This window comes from Passer domesticus, chromosome 5, assembly GCF_036417665.1.
Source record: "Passer domesticus isolate bPasDom1 chromosome 5, bPasDom1.hap1, whole genome shotgun sequence".
In the NCBI taxonomy this organism is placed as follows: Eukaryota; Metazoa; Chordata; class Aves; order Passeriformes; family Passeridae; genus Passer; species Passer domesticus.
Window position 1 is genome coordinate 44,760,613 of NC_087478.1, and position 23,886 is coordinate 44,784,498.

Sequence of the window (23,886 nt, forward strand, 5' to 3'; positions counted from 1 at the left end):
GTGAGCTCTTTTTACACTTGCACAGATTTCTGCCACCTCTAAGGCACTAAAAAGGCACCATTGGGAAAAGTCTATTTGGAAGGTGAAGAAACAGTTATTGCCATCAGCTTTCTCACCCATCCCTGCTTGACAGATGCCCAGTTCCTCCCAGACAGTGGGAAAGAGATATGTGGGAATTACTGCAGGGAAAGAGAGCTGCATTTGCAAAGAGGGAGGAAGGAGTTAATAGCTGCATGAGAGAAAAGGGTCACAAGTGTCCCAAATTTGATAGACTGGGGTTGCATACCCTGGGAAGACGGATGCGTCTGGAGAGGCAAACGAGATACAGAAAAATCTACAATCAAGTCACAGAGCTCAGACTGTCACACACACCCATAAAACGCCAAACCCAGACCACACAGTTTCCTGTTACTCTCTCACAGCCTTTATTCCTTTCCCAGAACTCCCTAATTTTTCTGTTCTGTTGTATAATTTAATTTTACCTCCTTAGAGATCCTTTGAACATGAAAATCTAATTCTGTGTGTACTACTGGGAAGCCTTGATATAGCACTGTAGGGAGAGTTTTAGAAAAAACAGTTATTTATGCCCACTTCTCAGAAAAGAAATAAATAAATAGAGAAGTAGATATTTCTGTCAACTAAAGAAAACCAGACACCATTTAGAACCTCTTATTCATGCCTGTTTGGAGTTAAAACAACCCAAACAAATCTAGTTTAAAATGCCATCTAAATCACAGTTACTCAATTAATTGAATTAGACATTATGAAATGGCAAAGAGAGTATAATCTGCAGTACTAAGCTTTAGTAAGGGAACTTCTGCCTAAGTTAGAAGAGACACAACCATAAGCAACATATATCCTCAAACAGAACAGACAGAAAACCTTACATGATATTAGATATGATATGCAAAAGGAAAATTTTGAGAGAAATGTAGAGAAATCACAAGATATTAAGAGAGAATTAAAGCTTTATTAAAAGCTCTGGTTTTTACTGGAACACTGAATCAAATACTAGACATTGCTTGCAGTAGTAAAAGGCTAAGAAAGTAATTTCTCTGAGTAAAGAGAATAATAATGATACAGCAGTGAGAGAGTAGTAAGATCTAGCATAAGGACATTGTACCACTATAACTAGTGACAAATTTTCTTCAGACACTACTAAGCCTATCACATCACCTCTCATTTTCATACTTAATGAGTATTTAAATAATGTCTTCCAAAATTTAGGTACTAGGATACTTTAGATTGAAGGACACTCTATAAAGAGGCTATTTATTCTCAAAACATATATGCACATCAGATTGTTTATCACAATAACTTGTAATCTCTATCCTAATCTAAGAGAGTAAGCCAATATTTATCAACAGAGAGAAAAATACAGATGAATATGGAAAGAAAAAGCAGAGAAAGTCTTCTACTCTTAAAAGTCAACAGCAAGAAAAGGTGAGAGCAGCTTGAATCTTAACTATTATTTAGTCACCAAGATCACAGCTCAGCAACTGTACACCATGTATAAAACATACATAAATACCTTTATGTATGGCCTTCTTTTTATCAAATGTTAACTACCTCCTATCTAACATACAACCTTATTACCTAGACAAGTTTTTTTAAGGAATACAGTAAATGATACAAGATGTCTTATTTCCTTTCAGTCCCTCCTTTTTTCTCAGCTTTTAGTGAAGACTGGTCTGCTTTCTGCCTTGACATTTTTAAGCAGCCACTGCTAGGAAAAATATTACTCAATTCTTGTTTCAAAATACGCAGGAGACTTTTCTGGACTAGTCTAGTGAAACCTAAAACCAAACATCAAAACCTTTCCTTCTTGTATCTGTTTTTTTCACAATATCATCCAATTGCAGAAGTATTTTACATACCCTTTCAAACATTATCTGCTAAAGAAAAACATCATCAGCAAACTATTAAAGATACAAAACAACAGGACATTTACCATTTGCTATTGCATCATAGCTCTGGAGACAGGAACATTACCTTATCCTTTATCTTTGTTAGGAAACAATATTTTTAAATGGAGCAGTAAAGATGAAATCCAGAAGGCAATACCGTTCTACTTATGGGAGGCAGAAAGCAGCCAGACATTTGATAAGCCAAATGTTGCCATTCAGCTTGAAACAGTGAGATCAGTAGGAAGTTTCTTCTGTAGAAATAATTTGCCAAACATGTATTTTATATCATCCTAACAGAGATGTGCCTCTAACTCTCCTTGGCCCAAAAGACATGTACCTTACACTGTGAAATAAAAGCAAACAATTACAGGCCTGTTACCTAGTATTCTATTTTGACATTATTATTATTAAGAACTAATAGAACAGTAAACCATTCCTGAATCTTCTCTATAAATTTGGATAATCAGGTCTATCTCTGCCACAGCTGTCCCCAGCAGCTGCAGGCAGGCAAGCCAGGGACAGAAGAGCTGGGACAGTGTTCTGTGCTCTCAGTGCTCCCCCTGCTGCTGCCCAAGCTGCTCTCAGGGGAAATGCCTGAGGTATGCAGAAGACAAAAGAACATTAGGACATGACATATAACACAATCAGTTACTATTTTTCTACAGCAGCATCCCAGCATTAAGCAAATACGCCCTTCTGAGATTCAGTAAGGATCCTGAAAAGGAGAAGCCTCAATTATGACATACCTCCTATGTCTCACACACAGAAAGGTTTTGGGAACTTGAGCACATCTTTCCCACATCCCCCAAGAACTTCTCCCTACTAATGTTTTTCTGTTCCCCATCCTAATTATCTTGTCTTTCACCTTACACTGCACATCTGCTGCCATTCTTTCACAAACATGTTCCAAGCCTGCATCCCTTTCATTCGCTAAGAGTCTGGCCAGAGTTTGACTGCACCTCTTGTATTCTGCCAAGAAGTATCAGGAAGACAAAGACAGTCTTGTACTTACAGCAGCAGAATGATGGAGAAGAGTACTCTGTACCTGCCTCTGCTTTAATCCCCGTGGGATGCTAGACATGTCATTTCAACATCTCCAAGATGGTCATTACGTTTGTGTTTCTGATCTGCTGGCTATGCTGAAACTGAAGGTGAGTTTGTATAAATGCTGGGCTACATCAGGAATCATCTTGGGAGACTCTGTGACTATCCTCACTGGTATATGACCCAAAGTACTCTGCAAATCCCAGCTCTAGCAGTCCCAGGTGCAGAATCTTGGTCACAACACCACTGCACATATGATACACACAAACCCAGCTGCATGTGATTTTTTCTGACTGGAGCTCCAAAAAAACCACCACATGTGAAGAGGTTACACCCTTGGAACTCAAGATCACAGTGATATCTGATTCTGAGGAGAAATTTCTGTCACTTGAAGTCAGTAGAGTCAAGTGAAATGACCACATGTAGCAAACACAAAATGCATTAACTAGGCAAATATGATTAATTCACATACACGAGGAAAACTACACAGTTGTGTAGCTGCTGCCCCTCAGTGGGCAAGTGCCATTGACACCTATCACGATGAGCACCCCAGAATAAATCACTCTATCTCCAGAGCAGGAACTGACACGATACAGGAAATACATCCTGGAACCAAATGGCAAGTACAATGTATACTGAATAAGATCAAAATTTTCAGTAAAAATGAGATTATAAAATGAGTACATCTGGACATGTATTGAAAGGAGAGCAATACATTTGAAATTTTTAATTCATCCTTGCATGTAGCATAATTAACAAATATTAAGATGATTCTGAATCTTTGCACTACTCTCATACAAGGATGCAACCATCCATAGAGCAAAAGTCTTAGGATTTAAAAACCTAAGAGATGATCTGTTTTCTCAAGTGATCAGTTACAGGACCCAAAAAAACTGGCCTGAGGTTGTGTCAGGGAAGGTTTAGGTTGGATATCAGGAAAAGGTTTTTCACCCAGAGGGTGTTTGGGCACTGAACAGGCTCCCCAGGACAGTGGTCACAGCACCAGCCTGACAGAGCTCAAGAAGCATTTGGACAAGTCTCAGGCATAGCCTGTTGGGGATGGCTCTGTACAGGGCCAGGAACTGGGCTTGATTACCCTTGTGGGCCCCTTCCAACTCAGTGCATTCTGTGATTTAATAAAAGTTATTTGTTTAATCTATGGATTAAGCTACTTCTCTATAATGCATCAAAACATAAGCACTTCCATAACTTACTGCACTCTCATATACGTGTTTGGGACAGGACTGAACTGCCAAATTAATTTCTCTTTTTTAACATTAGCTAAAATAAAGTGAATATGTGTATTAAATACTGGTCTAATTTTGAGCACATACCTAATACTAATAAATCAGACTATTTTCACCCTTAAACATTTAAAGTGCTTTACTTTGCCATGAAAAAGAACTTAGCACATGAACATAAAGCCCTAAAATAGAATTCACCCAGGAAGTCATACAGACTGCAAGGACATTCTGCTACAGAAATGCATTTCTAGGAATGCCTTTCCATCCCACAGGCATAGTAGATTTTACCTATGTTGGTATGTAGGAAGGGTATACACAAATATGGGCTGTGCAAAAAGGGAAGGAATTTGGTAATTTTTTTTTTTGAGTCTTGAAATTTAACCACAGGAGCAGTTGCAATTAAGTTAATGGAATTTTTCATGCTGATGACAGACTTTTGCATCTCCCTGAATCAATATGCACATGAGTCACTCCAAAATGTGACTCACTGAAAAACTCATGTACCAGATGAAAAAGGAAAAACTGATAATGAAGGGCATAGGAGACCACAGAAAAGCAAAATTTAGTGTTAATAATTTTAAAAATATTAAACAGAATTAAAGGCTACAGAATATTTGCCCTTGCATAAAGGAAAAAAAAAACATAATTCAAAGCAATGTCAACCACTTTTGGCTTTAAATGTCTCAGAGAAAATACTGCTTGGAGAATAGCTACAGAGGCATCTCTGTATTTAACAGCCCTATACCATGTGAATGTTATCATATAACATTTGAAAATCGCAGTGCTATGTAATCACCATGAAAATCAGTTGTAAACCTTGCATTTTTCCTTTTTTTAAATTGTGAAAAAGAGGGTGGGTAAGTGGGTGGCAGTGTGATGAAACTTATACAAAATACATTATTTGTCATAAAATAGAGCAGAAGGAAGAGAAATTAAAGTGGGGGAAAATCAGGTGGCAAGAGAGTAGGCAGAAGTCACCACTTTATTATGCCTTCAGTGCACAGTTCTTCACTTAGCCTATTCTCAGTAGAAATGTGTCAATGAAAATGCAGTTATTATTCTATTAAGCCACTGTTGCCTTAATAAAGAAGATAAAATCATACCTGAACAGAAAAAGGCAATCTAAAGAAGAACTATATGCAGTACTGAGTTAGTCATCTGAAGATGAATGCTGGTCAAGATTGGACAATCAAAAGCGCTTTGAAGAACATTTTTGCTAGGTGATTTACAGATCCAGCAGTAACAAATTACTAGTGGTTTGCCATATTGGCAGCCAAGTGCTAAACATAATGTAAACACAACACAGTAGAACAGTTGACAGCTGAAATGTCTTAGGAGGCTATAGAAGTTGAAGGCCTAACTGGAAAAGATCAGCCAAAGAGTAATCTACCTTTTGTTGTCAAAAGCATAAGCAATGGCTCAGACTTCTCTAGAGGTGTTGGAAAGGATCACACAAACACACCTCCCATCAGAGATGCAGAGTACTATCAACTGGAGAACAGCTCTCAATGCAGCCTGATTTCTTAGCTTGTGGAAGCAGCACTCAGAATCATCTTCACTAGGAAGGCAAAGTCTTTGCTATGGCCAACAGGAAAATCTGCCAGTGTGAAGTTCATATACTGCAAGTTGCTGCTTTTTCCTGTCTTATATAATTAAACCAGCAATGTCACTGCAGTCATCTCAATAACCAGTACTGCCAGAAGATGTAGGACAGGGTGTGCTTTTTCTGTGCTAGCTCATTGCTACTGTTTCCTTTTGCCTGTGGTAGACTCAACACCACACAAGATCCACCGCAATACAAGCACACCTTTATGCTCTTTTCCAGACACATTCCTAAGCAGCTGAAGACTTAACACTTAAATTCTTTCTCCAGCCACTCATAATATAATGTCTTAAAGCTCCTATAAAATACAGATAAACAAGTTAGTAATCTGCTTTTATCTATAACTGCTGTGAAGCACTGTATTTCTTAGGAGGTATCAACGACTAAATAAACAATTGTGATCAGTTAAAATTATTTCAATTTCTTAAAGGAAACACGACTGACAGAGACAAAGGCAAGGCAATAAATATTCCAATACCCATAAGTAAGAAACTATTAACAATTGAAAGAAAAACCAGCATAGCAATAAAAAAGTAATTATATTTTAATATGATTTTTGTCTAAGTTTGACAGCCAGTATTGAGGCTGCTTCTTTGCAGATTGTGAACAGCCCATATTTCAGAAATATTAGGCAGAGCACCAATATCAACAAAAATAATAGTGGTAGTATTAATGCAAATTGCTTAATCTCAAATAATTACTGAAGCAAATAAAATTGAAGAACCTCTCCTGAGATTTTCCCTCATGACACTAAACTGAAAGTTATGGTAAATTTAGGAAGGATAGATGTCAAGAGAAGAGGAATTAAAATAGATATTCAAAAATTGTGTAAGTCATTCAACCTTCACATTTCTCTGGAAAAATAAAGAATCTGGTATAAAGACCAACACGTGCATCATGTGACAAAACACATCAAGGAAATCTGGTTTCTGATTCTGATCTCAGTTTAAAAATTTACACTACTGAACTCAGGCAAGGATTCCAGTTATATTAAAGTCACAGAAAAGCTAAGGGGCGCATTTCTAGCACACTCTTGATGTCCATGGGCAACTTTTCTAATGCATAGTAAATATCAGGCACTTGCCCTTAACTGAATTCCTCAAGATATTATATTTTATAGAGGTATAGGAATCTGGCCCAGTATATTTTTCTATTAATTTTCTACTTGCTAAGCTTATTAACAGGGGCTGGAAAAATCTGTCAACAGAATACAATGATACCCTACATTATGAATGTTCAACTTTGAAGACTTAAGGACAAAAATACTGAATTTATTTTGTATGCTTATTATAAAACATATCTGCTTGTTGCCATTAAGATAGAATAAAAATTAAATAAAACAAGTAGCTCAAACACACTGCCCAATGCTCTAATTTCAGCTACTAAGCAATTTTTAAAAAAAGCATTATTTTGTATTAGCTTGTCATGTGTAGTTATTTTGCCTTGTGAAATATGGCACACTATTTACCATTAAGATTATTTGTATACCTCTTACTAAGAAGCAAAGAAAGGCAAACAAAACTGAGGCTTCAAAGAAAATACCTATTTAGTCAACTTCAAAAGAATCATTGAATCAACTATAGTGAAACCATACATTTAATCCCCACCCCTTAGTATCCTGTAGAAGTTCACATTGCTCTGAAGCATTAGCAGGCTCCATCTCCTGGTTATACCGTTGGGATAAAATGATGCTGTTCCACTCACTACAGAAAACAACTGAGACATGCCCATATGGTTCTTTTCTCATGCATTTCCTGTCAGATGGTGATCATCAGGCTTCACTGCAAGTTCCAAGCTTAATGACTTAATTCTTACACTAATGGAATGCACATGAAATCACTGTTGACTTGAGTTATATGCAAAAGCATTTTTTTCCCCCCCTCTACTCCTGCAACTTGATGTTTAGGTACAACACTCATTTAATCTGAGTCACTGTGTATTACAAAGAACAATCAAACCTGCATTGGTACCTGCTGACAACAGTGATGAGAGATCTAAAATGTTACGGAATTCCCATCTCTTAAAATGCAGAAGCATCAAAAGCTAAAATGTTCTAGAACAATGTGGTTTTTGTTTAGATTGCAGGAGAGGTTCTGCTTCTTTCCTTATTAACTCAGTTGTCTTTTCCCTCAGGTAAATATCTACATATGACTCTGAATGACTCTGAAAAATAAATCTTCTACATATCTAAGCTCAGTCTACTTATATTCTACCAAAAGCAGTTTTTCCAGAGAGCAAAAAATATGTTTCAGAAATTAAAATCTGATTGTACCTAAATGTCGACAAAGTCTTTCATATTCCTTCTAGACCTTGTACATTGTTCCATACTCAATTGCTCAAATGTGATAAACCAATACGCCTTTGGAGTATCAGCATTCCTACTGGTGATGCTGTAAATCACATAGGCAGAAACTGTGTTTTGAGAAGACCAAGGAAAATGAAAAGAACTTTTTGTTCTCTTGTGAAGGAGAATCTGAAAATGTGACTCTGACTGTAACACCAGACGACAGTCTGAGGAGAGGAGAAACCTAAAGGAAATGAAGGATAGGAGTCCATGACAGAATTATTTTTTTTTACAGACTTCTAAGGAAGGTCAGTGCACCTCTGGTTACCAATAACTTAGTGTTCCTGACAGCCTGGTTTTATAATAATATCAAAAGAGAGAATTGATGTTAACATTAAAAAAGTCACCTGTCTGTGTGGAAATCTCATGGTATTATCTTCTCATTCTGCTCTCCAGAAGTGACTGAAACTCTTTTGAAAGGTCCCAAATTAATCTGGAGACTGCAGCTTAAGAATGGACATTGTGTTGTACACTACTGAATATTCTTAGGATGATGGACCCTGAGGGTACCAAAAGAAATGGAAGAGAAGGGGTTCTGCTGTGCAGCACTGGCAACAGTGGCACAATGGCACAGGCAGCTCAGGAATGTTAAAAAAAATCATGAAGCACAGATGAGAAAGAAGGTTCTCTAAAGCACTGAGCAACATATAAAAAGATATTTAATGCAAGCAAATATATTTCATATTGAGAAGATGATTTCAGGATCAGTTCTGATAGAGTCCTCATATCTTGGCTAATCCTACTGAGATTAGTAGATATCTCTGGTGTTCATCTAAGTATAATGAAACAGAGATGACTCTACACATGTGCTCAGTATTGAACTAAAATTGTCCTTGTAAAAAAATAATCTACTGTAGTCAATTTAATAAAACCTAGCTATCAAACAGAATTTTTGAGTAGACAAAATTTTACTAATCATTGCCACAGCACCCCAAATTTGCACACAGCTTTATAGCCATAAAGACAAACAAGCTCTTTGATCTGAAAAGCTTGTAGTATAATTACTTTATATGGAAAATTTCTAAACCCATATCCAAGATCCTTATGTAAAAGATTCAGCTGAGAGGAAAGGGTCCACAGCAGGGCAAGTGAAAGTGCTTGGCAGCATGGAAAGACTTACATACAAAATAAGAAAATGCTAAGATTACTTAGTCGGGGAAAAGAAAGCTTTAAGAAATAACAAGCCTGAAACATTGCAAATTATGGAGGGTGTGCACAAAGCATTTGTTCTTTTCTACTCTATCAGATTTTACTATATAAGAATAAATGGAAGCATATACTCAGCCAATAAGAGAAAATGCCTTTGTCTAGAGCACACATTCTGCAAAACAGCAATACAGGGTTTTACATGGTGGTAAACAATGTGACAGACTGGAGAAAAAGGATTAGATACCTTTAGGCTTCCATACTGCAAGCTAAACACATAACAGCATTCAGAGAGATGCATTTATCTGTAAGCTATTTTCCTGCTAGCACCTGATAGTCAAGCAATTTGCCACAGACACATAATTGTACAGACTTCTTAAATATTCCAGAAAATCATTCTAGAGGAAAAAAGAGCAGGTACTTTTAATGCAGACTAAATGTGGTTTGGCCAGCACATTCCCCTAGTTATACTTAACTCCATGTAGTTTAAATCATACTAAGTGTTGTCATGTTTTGAGATTTTATATTCTTAAACAAGCACTGGCTTTCTCACAGGCTAGGTCTGTGCAGCTCACTGGAGGATTGACTAGCAATCTTTCTACCCAAAATCACAGCAGCAGGGAGCTGCAGGCTAATTCACTCGGCTGTGAAGCATGACACCAGGCAAATTATTCTGTGTAGAGTTCCACATAGCTCCTATTAGGCCCCCTCTAACATAAATTTTCACAACACTGGGCTGAAGCATAGCCTAACCTACAGATACAGAACATAATCTTTTTTAATAGCTACAGAACACAGGTTAGGAAAGGATACATTTAGAATATCTGAACTCTCCTTCACTAGGTAGCCGAAAAGAGGGGGAAAAAAATTGTATCCAGTTGGTTTCCTTCTGCTTCTTTGTAATCACCAGCTCATATTTAAACAGAATTTAGAAATCATTTTGTAAAGCAGTTTATGGAAAGTATGTAATTCCATGTTGACCAAGTGAATGTTTGTTATTGGATGTCCCATCATAAATATCTAATGAAAAATGTAGCAGCAGCAACAGTTCTCAGTGGGAAATACTACTGTGTGCACTAGAAATTGGGAGTAGCAGATGGTTTTTAGTTGGGTGGTAGCTTTTAAAATCAATTTTTAAAGTTATATAATCATATCTTCAGGGTGTGGGTAGATCTTTCCAGCAAGGGAATCTCAAAAAGTTATGTTTACATATCCTGGGAGACATGGCCTTCATACTTGTACTTACCATAGAAATAAGAGTCAGTATATGCTTGCAAAATAGCATTCATAACTGAACTGGGTGAAAGAGCAAATTAATACAAAATTCTTGCACCATCAGAATTTGGTAATACTTAAATTATCTAACACTATCATAAAAAAGGAATTTAGTAAAGCAACAATCTTCCAAACACTACTCAATACAATTCTCTTCCTTTTTTTTAATACATCATAAATACCTGCAAAATTCATTGAAGCTTTACTATCATATTCACCAAATTTTATTATATTAAATGATTTAAAATTTATCTGTTTATGTCCTTGAAGCCCCATACAATCAGGCCTGATTATCTTACTATTCCCTAATGAATAAGGAACCAAAATTGTTCTGCAAGGTGTTTTTACTGTATCCTCATTAGTAAGTCATTGTACATACTTCTGGCTTGCTCATCATCATTTTTCTGTGAAATTTTCTATCCCTTTCTCAATAATGCATGCAAGTGTGTGGTGTTTTTAAGGCTCAAGAAAGCAATTATTTTACTCGAGCATGTTTGGTCACTCTTAGCTATTATATTTCAATCCAGCCATTATTTATTTGTTATATTAAAAGTAAAAACCAAAATAGTATTCTGGAACAATATGACTAAACAGTTGACTTTGATATTCTTCAACAAATTCTAGAGATTATTACTTTGTAAAATAATAAAAAATGGTGTGCTTTTAATAAAAAAAGTGGTTTTCCTTAGAGAAAAAAAAATTAATCAGAATAACTGACTTCTGAAAAACCATGCATAAATTTTACCCACTATAATATATTCTCTTAGTCAACTTCTTTCAAAATCACATAATTCTTTGATTTTGAATCTCTTCTTAGATATAAACCAGACACAATTATAGTTTTATTGCTGTTATATAGCCCCATATCCTTGATATTCTGACATGAGAGTAAAAATTTTATCTTTGAATATGTACCTTCACTGTTTCCAGCAATGTTATGTTTTTACGTATATTTTTTCCACTCTCTCAACATGCGCAAGTATCAACTTCCAATTCTGGATGACAGAATTCAGCAGAAACTGACATTTATATGCCTGTGATGAAATCCAAATCTTTTCCCTGAGACTACACAGAACCTTTCCTCATGTTTAAATTTAAATTACTGCTGCCAGCCTTTATTACCTATTATATAACCACATTAAATTTAAACAGATATGCTGCTGCCACTTCTGTGAAATCCCTCTGTAGTGCAGTTACTACATGGTTTTACTACCTTCAGTTTAAAAAAAAAATAAAATCAGGGGCATCTTAAGTTTCTCAGTATTTATGCCATGTAATCAAGCAAAATCCTTTAACACATACTCTGCTTTTAAGAACACAGAAGTCTCTCAAGAACTCTTTCTTTAATCTAAACTTGTGTCACAAATCCAAAGACAGTAAGATATTGCATTTGCACTTGAAAATCAATAACACTTTTTTATTATGCTTCTGAACACAACAGCATAAATGTAAAAGCAAACATTGCATGCATCCACCTACTACACAAGATTAAAGAGACTGTTCTGAAGAATATACTTCAATCTGGTGCCTCAGTTCTATTGAAGTGGCACATTTTAAAATTGGTTTTTGTTAAAAAAAAAATCTCAGGCATTTGCAAAAAATATGGAATACTTATGGGTTCTACATGAAAAGAAAACAACACTTTTCAAAATAAGGACAGAAATAAACTTTTGAATAAAGATGAAGCCTTTTTAAGAGAATTTTAGAAAAATATTTTTCAAATAAAACATCAAGTTTATGAAAAAAAGTCTGAGATTTATTGTTTCCAACATGTATGTCTAGCAAATGTATATATACACACAGAGGCAAGTGGAGAAGATCTTAACCCCTACTTTTTGTTTTGCAGTCACAGGTTGTCCAAAGCAGATAAAAAGTCAAATACTCTTTGAAATCCATATGAATTTCTTACATGTACAAAAAGCCCATACTTTTATTTTCTGATATTGTTTTTTTAAGGAACACAATTTGCAAATACATTGCAATACAGATGGTGTGTTTCTGGGTTTAATAATACAACTAAAATACTTTGTCCTGACACGAATACATACACAGGAATCTCACATCTGACAAGAAACTGGTAATGATCTTTGAATGCCACAAACAGAGGAATCTAAAGCAATTTTCTTGTGGGAGCTCAGGATTCTCACAATACACACTTTGACAGTCTTCTGTTCATTTTCCTGACACACTTAATTTTTCTGCATCCCTGCTTTGTACATTATACCTGTTTAAATTGTCTTGCTTGCTGTTCAACTCACACAGATCGTTTGAATGCATGCTTGGTGTGTAACCTCTTTGCCATGATACACTTCTAAATTTAGTCCCAATGTTTTAGTTTGTAGTTTAAATGTATGTCATGATGTTCCATACATTTTTCTGCTAGAGGAATTTAAGGTGCTCATTTTGAAGCTGTTTGGACTATCAACTGTGTTAAAACACACAATTTTAACACAGCCATGAAAAACGTTAGAAAAATCTTATATAAGATGGTTGCTTTTGTTCTTGAAATTACTGAACCAGACTGCCATCTATTGGAATATAAATATTTTTTTTTAATTATACTTAAAAAAACAAACCTGAAACTGCAATCACACTTAATTCATCTTGAAAAGGATGAACACCTTTTCAAATGAACTGTGATAAAAATCAAGGACTTAATTATATTTTTTCCCACTCCATGTTTTCTGAAATATGTTTTGAAGCACATTTTGCTTTTCTGACTCGCTGAACAATCAAATTCTAGTTTTTTTGCAAGATTTTTATCTAGGGAACAAAGAAAAACTGTAATATGTCAGCACTGAAGAATAGACAAGTATAAAGCTTCCAAAGCTTGCCTGGGCAGCACCAGTAAGTGCTTTCCATGCCATTGCATACATAGGTCAACTAAAAAGTTCAAGTTACAGTGACCAAAATGGGAAAAACAAAGACAGGAACTGGAGGCACAAATCTATTAATCGACCATCAACTCCACCCAGCATACAAATCATTAAGAAATACTGGGAATTACAACTAAAATGATGCATAGCTGTATGAAAGCCTTTTTGAGCTCTCCCTGAAGTAGAATTGCAAAACTGTGTTCAATCTGGCCTTTAATTTTGTGGAGGCAATGAATAGGGGCTCATTGCATGCTGTGTTGTAATGGACATGTTTTAATGACTGGTAAAGGCAGACTAAGAAAGGTGGCATTAATATTTTGCACAACAGCACGCCAAACACAGCCAGAGTGGCAAAAGAAAACCTTTAAATTATGACATTTCCAGTGCAGCTTTGACTTCCTTTAGTTTATCCTTAATAATGTACCCTTCAAATTGAACGATAACATTAACTTACTCTCATCTGACTTTCTGCTGTTCAGCATTCAGTCTTTTCCTCCCTCTTCATTAATCATTCCCTCCCATTCAGGAAGCTAAGACAATCTGTTCTTTTGTCACAGTTCCCCTTTCAACTTTTGGAGGGGAAGCATCCTCTGGGGACATTTTCAATCATCTCCAGATCTCTTCCTGTTCATGTCTACGTTATGGGTCTACTGTTACTGTCCTTACTTCTACTTACTGCTCCATTATACTCTCCCTCTCCCAGACGTTATGCCTTCCAGCCCCCAAAATCCTCACCATCAATTTTCCTAGTCAGCTCCTCCATGGGATTAGTAATTTGGAACTTGGAAAACTAAACCAATCAGTTTCTTTTTTTTTTTTTAAACTAACCTCAGAGATGTGCAAACTCTGCTTCCTATTTGACTTGAAAATACTGTAAGCACATAAATCTCTGGGGTTTTAATGTCTTGTCACAAATCACACACCTGGCCAATAGAAACATATAACGTAATAAAAACATGTATTGTGTTCAATGCAAAATTTGATGAAAAGAAGCAGTTCCTTACTACAAACATTCCAGAACAACTTGTTATGTTCTTGGATGACTACCTGTCTAATAACACAGCAAAGGGAGGAATGGATTCAGTTCCATCCTTGACCTAAAAGACTTCCAACTCACTTCTTCCAAATAAAATATAGAATTCTACAAGTGCTGTATCATTGAGTAACAAACCATGCAAGATGCCTAAGACCAGAAAAGGGAGAGAATGTGCCTGTGAACAAGGCATCCAAGATTGCACTGGTATTTTTCCAGTGGCTGTACAATGCAGAAACAATACTAGAAGGGATCACAGCCTGATGATCCGTACTTTATCTGGGAGACTATAAAACCAATGTTGAAACTCACCCCTATGCCATGGACAGAACTGAGCACCACTTTTCCAGATGAAGCCTTTACTGTCAAGTTATTGTATTAAAAAACAGGCACTCACACTACTCTTACACTAAACAAAAACTGTGAGCCCCACTGTTCCAACAACAGAGGTTGGCAGTTAAAATTCAGGACAGAATTCCAGGCTGTGCATTCTGGGTAGACAGACACTCCTTTCTGCAGTCCAAAATCAACCATAACCTCATTTAGTCACAGCAGTTTTGTCCCTCCTGAAAAGAGGCAATTGTTAAAAAAAAAATGCTTTGAAATACACTCTGCTTCCTGATACCTTCTCTTTCCCAAGCCTATGCTATCTTCAGGAGGTGGCTCCTGATGCTCCTTTTTCCAGCTTCCTAAGTTTATGATCCACAAGTTACTATTCAAATCAGAAATTCCCCAGTCTTGGCTCCCTATTTCTCTGAACAATAGCATGATGCAAAAAATTCAGATGTCTCCAAGCAGCCAGTGCCTTTGCAGAATCTCCCTAAGGGTCACAAAGTGGCATGACTTGGGATTTGGAAACTTTTCAGATTGCTGAACTACATGAACTTGAAAAGCTTTCAACAGTCATCGACATTAGCTCAGGAAATGACACCACCTAACACATTATTAACAGGGAGCTAACTTCTACCCTTCTTCAGAGCTGATGTCAGCACAGCCAGCAATGAAAGTTAGGAAAAATCTGCGGATATGAACCTGAAGTAACTGTTCCTTTGTGGAAGCACACCAGGTGTGGTTCTAGCCCTCCGTTGGAGCTGGTAACCAAGAAAGACAGCACTCAGTCCAGCAGGCAGAAATAGTCTGTGCTCCAGCCAGACTCCATAGGGTGCCCTGTGCTGCCCATACTTTCAAAGGGTCTTGGCATGTGTAGTAGAAGCAAACATGAGATGAATAAATGCAAACAGATAAGAACCCGCTCAACTTATTAGGATTCTTATAGAAGTTTCCCACGGAGGGGAAAACTTAAGTCAGAAAAAGCAGCAGAATCTCTCTTTAATACATATCCAAGGAATCTATTTCTGACTCTCCACATCTATATACATCTTCACTTCTTTCTTTCTGTATCTTCATGTTCTTATACATAAATATTCATTTAAGTTTCTTCAATCATCACTGTAATGTCACACATCTTCCTTGACTACACTTGCTGGTCCTGCCCCCGGAGCAGTTTGGCAGCATTGACCTTTGCAATCATTTTCAGAGTTAAACATATCTCTTCACTTTAGTGCTTCTTCCCAATTACTCTTTCATGGCCCCTTATAGAGCATGTGGATTTTCATATCACCCAGGGAGCCGAAACACAAAGGGAAGGCAACACCTGGCCAAAATTAAAAGATGTGTCAAAAATGGAAGCGACTTTCATTTTTTTTATGCAAGGCAGCCAGGTAGCAACTGAACAGATTGAATAATCCTAAAATACATTAAAAAATGAAATGGATGCTTTAGAACAAACAGGAAAATCTCACGTCACAGCAAAGAGCCCTCTCCATACAGATCTGTATAGCTGGGTTTACTGCAGGGGAAAACATATTCTGCCCTCCATCCTAACTTCATGTTGGGAGTGCACACCCATCATCCTGACTACAGTTTTCTCTAAAAGAAAAGCTGGATACCCCAGCAGGAAAGCACCATAAAATGTTTCAAACAGTCCCCAGTTTTGAAGATTTGTTTCCACATCTAGTTCAATATAAAATATATGAAATATCTAAAAAAATATATTGCCTAATTTACCTTTATATTTCCCCGTCACGGAAATTACAGATTTAGTGTCTGAATACTTTCTATTCATATTGTACTTCATTTAGGTCTGAGCAGACAGATTTATATAGAATACATTTTCTGCAAAACAGCAGCTGCGAAGATTTAAATAGCAGTTAGCACCTAAATTCAGAGAGACACTAGACAAGGGTCTAAAAATGATTAAATGGGATTAGTATCTTGTTCAAATTGAGTTCAATATGAGTTATGTATCTAAACATTCAAACATCTAGAAGGACTTTACAAAAATATCTACTGCATTTCAGGGTAGCTATGGATCTTTGTAAATCTCATTTTGTCTATATATGTCATAATAAATCTGCCAAAACATGAAAGTCTTTAACTTGCCATGGTTTTCCTCACATAAGTGAGCATATTTTTTCTTAACTTACAAAAAATGTTAACTGAAATTTAGAACTTAGCAGTTTTTCTTTGTCCTCTGCTTTATTCCCTGAGCAATCACATTTATTTAGTGTCATGGTTTAAGTTGAAGCCTAAACCACCTGAAACCAGGAAACCTACTGAGGAATTCAATTACAAAAAAAAAAAAAAGCAGCAAAGCCTTGTTAAAGCAAAGAAAAAATGAATCCTAGAGTACTTTATTCATAATATTAGTAGCAATGAAGTTATCTTCAGCTGTAGTTGGAAATCACTGAAGTATCACAACCACAATTATCTGTATTAGAGACAATCTTCTATACCATTAGGCTACCATGAAAGCTATATAGTAATACAATGTAGAAGAAAAATAACTGAGGATGTTTAGCTGTTTTTTTTTGGGGGCGTATCTGATCAGATTCTGTTAACATTTAGTATTCAGCAGAGTATTGAACATACTGATCTCCACTGATTTCACAAAAAAACCCCTTCCTTGCCCTCACCATGCTCAAAACAAGTAACCTGAATGTATTAGTGGTGACATAAAAATCCATTCTGAGGTGTGGTAAGCAATACCTTTGAGAAATGAAGTGAACATTACATTCTAAATCTGTAAGAAGCACATATTATATTTTTATTAGAATGTTAATCTTGTACTATTCTCACTCTTTTATTATTTCTTTCTTGAATGTGCTATAAATAAATCAGATGTAACTGAATACATTGTCCTTGTATCCCATCTTACTTACTACATTAAGCTTGGTTTGGCTTCCACTGGTCATAAGATCTTCCTCTGATACTTTACTAAAATTTTCCAGATAATGGTCTGATAGTGTATGAGACAGATCTTCAAAAGAGTATTCCTTTTCTTGGCACAATTTGATTTCATCTAAGAGCTTTGATAATTCTCCAGTCACAGCTTCACCTTTAAAAACAGACACACCATTAGTCAGTAATTAGAATATCAGGGTAATTTATGCCTAAAAAGGAATGCACATTCTTTAAACTTTATTATCTGTTATTTTCCATACCTTATCCTCTAAACAATGATCTTCATGCACCATTCTCTGCTCAAAAATAATAGCATCTTGTTCCAGGCTAGGAATTTGCTTGAGGCAATCTACATGCTTCTGCATTGCCCTATACCTTGCATTTAATTAGGATGAATATATACTTACCCTTTCTATGTTTTCTAATCCTTAAAATCCATATAAATAGTAAGTATTCAAGAATGTAAAATTAATCCAGGAAAGGAAAGTTTATACACGCATACAAGATCAATATCCCATGCTCCACATCAGGTTCAGGTTTGCTGCCGTAATTAATTAATGCACTACATAAGCTCTGTAAACTGTAAGTGACTAAGAATGCATATCTTCCTCATCAAAGCAGCTATGCTTTATGAATAATTCTTGCTCACTCTCCTGGGATTACATGGAATGGTGGAAGAATATACTGGGCAAACCCAAACACACTTAAAACGTGCCTTCCTACAGCAGTCTATCAGAAACCCACATTTAGTGCATTCTGCATTGTGTTTCATATTTTCTCCTTAATTTATCACATTTCTTAACTAAAGAACTCTACCAGAACAGTAAGACAATACGCTTTCTATGTCTACACTGAGGACCACTATTGGAAACAGCAGTAGAAATAAGTACTAGAATCACACTGAGTGCTAACCATTCTGCAAACAATCCACTGACAGCAGCGAGGCCTCCACAGACTGAAAAGCAACACATTATGATCAACCACATTGGGTTCTGATTATGCACTGTGTGTGTGTTACACAGCTACCTTTAGTAACAGCAATGAAAAGTGAAAAAGGCCAAGAGTTTCCAGGAGCAAGTAAGAAACCCCACTTGTTAACTAGGTTTATGACAGTCATATTGGTGGAAACTGCAGTGCTTAGACTTGATAAAATATAGATGCTTCCATGTTACCCCATCTTTGGAAATAAAATGCTGAAAAGGAAAAACAGAGTGAGCATATTAAGCTCAGCATACATAAAACAGATTTAAGTACACTCACGTAACTACACAATCCACTGATAAAACTCTATCCGCTTGGTCTAGAGCCCTGTTTATTTCATTTTTTTCATAGTTACTGTTTGCTATGCTAAGTAAACACAAATACTCAAAAAATATATTTAAAGACTAACTATGGCCAGTTATTATCAAAATTTTCAGAGACAAGACTAGAAGTTGTCAATTAAAAGCATTTAATTGCTTTTTAAAATTTAACAGAAATTTTGCTTTCCAAACTCTTGCTACATTTAGTCCAGGGTAGCTTTGAGCAAAACTTGTAAATTAAGCAAAATTATAACTGGGTTTATTTATATTCTGCTTTTTAATTATAAAATTGAAATTATTCCAGATTAATATTATAACTAAAAATTGGAAGTAAAATACCTAAATATCAAAAACTATTCCAAAATCATGATACAGTGATTTTTTTATAAAGAACCAGAACTACTGCTTCCTACAGAACTATGTTCATGTCCCCAGTCCCACATTCTCCCACATATGGCCTGCAGCTTTTCTTACTGGGCAAGAACGAGTTCTGTGTGACAAAATTGGACTGATCTGGGTAGAGTGCACTAGTTGACTGGCTGATTGCAGCCAGAATACATAAAAGATAGGTTTTGCCTATTTTTTTCAGGGTAGGTACCAATTAGGGTCTTTTGCCTCTATGCATCTCCCTGTTTTCATGAAAGTCACAGAAAAGTAATTGATACTGCTGTCCCTCTTCCCAAGTTGGTTTAAATTATCTGAAATTAGATTGTCAGTGAATGGCAGACAGATGGATGGGAAGCATGATCAAGTACGATTTATCTCCTTTAGTATCACATTACACAAAAGCCACCTAGCATGTTTTACATTATTTATACTTTCTACGAGGAAATAAGGAATGTGAGATCATGACCTTATTGTTAAAAAGTAAAACATATTTTAAAAATATTTGCTCCTTAATTTCAGGACAGACATTTCTATTGCACAGTTGGCTTCACAATCCTGGTAATCTCAAAGGAACTATTTATCTTCACACACCACATATGTGTTAAGTACCCCAATGGGAAATATTATTGGAATTACAGCATTTGTTCACTATTACCATTAAGATCATAACCTGACATGCATCAGAAAGCTTCATTCTCTCATGAATAAAAACTCTCCCAGTGAACATGTTAAAGAAAAAAAGAACATGTTAAAAAAAAGATCAAAAAAACCCAACCAAAAAACCCCAACAAACACTAAAAAAAATCACTACTAAGCAAAATAACACAACTCACACACAAAACCAAGGACAGACTCAGTGATTTGCCAGCAGTCAACTGCATTCATTCTGGATGATTACTGAAGGCAGAAGTCAGGTTTGGTTCTACAGGAGGATGACTTTCATGAAAGACACCACAGTCAGAAAACGTCCTGTTTTAGTCATTGTGGTGTGGAAATGGTGAATCAGAACATAAAATGAAAGCACATGCACACAAGTGACTGCTACAGTGTATGAAAGCTGTGTTAGAAGACAAATGGAAGAGGAGTACATTTGTGACCTTTGAAAGAGGCTTCCAAATGTGAAACAATTGTTAGATGCACGCATTGGGGAAGATAAAGTAAATTCAATTTTTAACCCAAATGCAAACAAGATCTGCAGAGTATTACAACATATTTAGTATTTTTGTTTTACTTGATTATGCAATGGATAAGGTCAGATAAATGAAAAATATTTCAGATCAAACAATGCAGTACCTTGTAATCCATTAGTAGCTTGTCATTTCTGAGAATACAGTTCCTTGCTTTTCTATATGACACGGATTACAGTGTATGTAGTCAAGATAGGGGATTCATGGTAGGAAAAAAACCCATACTTGACATCAATGATTTTCTTAATTTTTTTTCCACTTTGTAAGTTTGTATAAATGTTAATATTAAAGAGAAATTCAGTACAGCTTTTGCATTCACAGAGTACATGTATTTACTTTTAGCCTTTGGAGACGGAGGAACTTCTGGGGACAAAACGCAGGACTGATGTTCTGCACATTCCAGTGGACATTCCTCTGAAATACTTGCATTTCCTGTTTCCATATATTCTGCAAGTTAAAGATACAAATACATTTAAAAGTCTGAATTAGGAGGGTTTATTTCAATCAAAAGTATATTTGCTACATCGCTTTTCATTAATGACTTTTCAAATTTTCATATTACAACCCTGTAATAATTATTATTTATAACAACATTATTATGAATATTAATATTGGTATTGTCAAACATTAATATTACAACCCTGTAATAATTAATACTCATATACACTGTTGGAAGGCAGTCATTTGTTGAAAGGACTGCAAAACGCTAAAATGGCCAGTCCTCCAATCTGTGGAAACTGCTACAGAAATCTCATTGTAAGGGTAATCAGTTGAGACTATCCCTATGTTTTTCTTGTCTCCTGGAAATATTAACATAACTGTTTTGTTGCATTATTACAATTAAAAGACACTTTTATTCTAAGTTTGTGGAGAGTTTTTTGTCAAGATACTCAGGATGTTCACAATACATACAAACATTGATATTGTAAATGGAGTCAAACACTCTGCTTGCAGCACAGATATAGTACATGAGGAAAAACAAAAAGCAATCCCGAAAATTTAGTTTAAAATAGCAGTCAAAAAAGCAGTGTGTTGAAATTTCTGGTTTTTTCTCCTTAAAACTTCCCTTGCCCCATGTTTGCAACGTTTATAAAAACAGAAAAACATGAAATAATAAATGTGCTAAACTTCAATTTCATTACTATTTTTTTCTTATAAATATTTGCATTATTTTCATGTGCTTTTCTACACAAGCTACCTCAATGGAAGACCAGAACATTAATGAATTGCAATGTAATAATAAACAAGAAATTAATTTATGCAATAGTGACAACTTTTTTTTTTTTCCAGCAGAGGAACTGGTTCTCAATTTGGGCAGTTTTTATACATCTGCATTTTCTTGAGTTTAGGAAATTGTTTAAATAATTTCATTGTGATACTGATAGCAACCATAATAGCATATGTTGCAACACACAGAGCACCAAAGCACAACAATGTCTTTCATCAAGATCATACTGAAAGACTAAGGAGTTTCTGGGAAGTGAAATTTCCCTGATTTAATTTGTACAGTCTACAAATGCACTTGTTAAGCTTGCTGTTACTTATTATTAAATAACAAATCCCAAAACCCAAATATAATCTGTGATAAAATAGACATCTGAGAAATTGAAATTGGAAATGGCATAGAACAGCATGCAGTTTCCAAATGCTTTGCAGATTGCTGGGGTATTTTTTTAAAAAATTGTATGATTTGAAAGTGCCATATATTAAGTTTAATGACTGGCAGTGGTCCCTGGCATAATCTGTCATAAATTTCATAAATTTTGTGTTTGTGTGGGTCTGAAAGCAAAGACGAACTGTAGGAATCCATGAGAAAGCTAACACCATGAGAAATGCTCTGGAATGTTTTCTAGCTCTGTCAGTGATAGTATTTGTCAAGTTAATGTGCAAGATGGGGAAAAGATAAAAAGGAAACCAAACTCAAAGAAAACAAAAAGAAAAAAACAAATTAATGTATGAAAAATGTTTGCTTGGCAATTATGCAACTGTCCAAAAGGAAATGTAATTCTATCAGGTGAACCTTACAATTATTAGATTATTACAGCTATAATTAGCAGAGGAAATGAGGGAGATATTGTGAAGAACTCTAACCTTGTTGCCACATGATCAGACAAGACTGTGGTTTTAAAATAATTCTCTATTTTTGTTCTTTGTCTGTCCCCACTTCCAGACCAATGCACTTACCTCCTGAAGGCTAGTTCTGAAGAGGAAATCCCAAGTTCAACATAAGCTTAAAATACTTACTTTAAAAAACATAGAGTTTTTTCCAGAAAACCTTTACAGCTGGCTCTCACAAGGTATGGTACAAAATGTTTACAACAGGCTGGCAGCATGCCAACGTTGTGAAGATACAACCCTTGAATCTTCGGTTTTTTGTGGACTACTACTCCTAACTTGGTTTTATACTATTGAAAATTCTACCAGATACATATGAGAGAAAGAGAGAGCCTCAGTTTGAAGAGGCTTAGTCTACGGGTATACTTACCCATAATACTGTCAAAGAAAGAGACACAGAACGGGTGATCTGCATCAAGAGCTAAAGAAAAAACACACAAAAGCACTGGATGCTTTCACCAGCAGCTGCATTCTAATCACCTGCAGCTGGCTAGGAATCCATCTTCAAATCCTGCCCAAACTGACTCACTGCTGGGTGCTGGAGGGACTGCTCAGGGTGGATAATTTCTCTCAAGGCAAAAACATAATTCAGAACAAAGCTAAGTTTAGTGACTTATACCACTTCATGACCAAAACAGTGTCCCCATTTGTGGTTTCACACAACTCTAGAGAAAAACCCATCATTCCTACCACAGGGGAGAGTAAGGGCTGTTTGAGACACAACATGTCAAATTCATAATGGGAAGAATGGGGCAAATTCATAATGGGAAGAATGGTGACTTCTTCACCTTACCCAGAATGAACTTTACAGCTCAGTGTAAAATGAGTACTACTACAGCTCTTAATACTAAGAGTTGAAAAAAACTTGGGCCATTTAGTAGGATTGTTTTCTGTAGTTACCAGATTTTGTGAAAGCCCCACTCAACCTAAATTGGGTCCTGTGCACAAAAAAAGTAGTACCATAAAAGAGGTCACACAACAGTGGAAATAAGAACAGTGGGGAATATAACTCAAGAAGGGAACAAGCTCTGGGAAGTGCAAACAGCTGGAACTCCAGTTTTCTTAGTTTCTGCAATATCAGTTAGGCCAAAGCCAAAGAGATGGGAAGGACTAAACATACAAGCAGAGAAACACAGCTGCCTCTCCAGCACGAAGAGAGCATGACCCATCTCAGCTAGAGC

At 36.0% G+C, this 23,886-nt stretch overlaps 1 protein-coding gene across 8 annotated transcripts in view; it reads right to left on the bottom strand.

The window, feature by feature from the left end:
• Positions 1-23,886, bottom strand: part of ANKS1B (ankyrin repeat and sterile alpha motif domain containing 1B) — a 407,204-nt gene that overhangs the window by 310,585 nt on the left and 72,733 nt on the right. For all 8 annotated transcript variants that reach the window (XM_064419825.1, XM_064419814.1, XM_064419816.1 and 5 more), the window contains exons 7-8: positions 20,927-21,037; positions 17,694-17,869 (exon numbers count right to left, since the gene is read on the bottom strand). In XM_064419825.1, the coding sequence (XP_064275895.1) occupies positions 17,694-17,869; positions 20,927-21,037 (287 nt within the window). The remainder of the gene's footprint in view (positions 1-17,693; positions 17,870-20,926; positions 21,038-23,886) is intronic.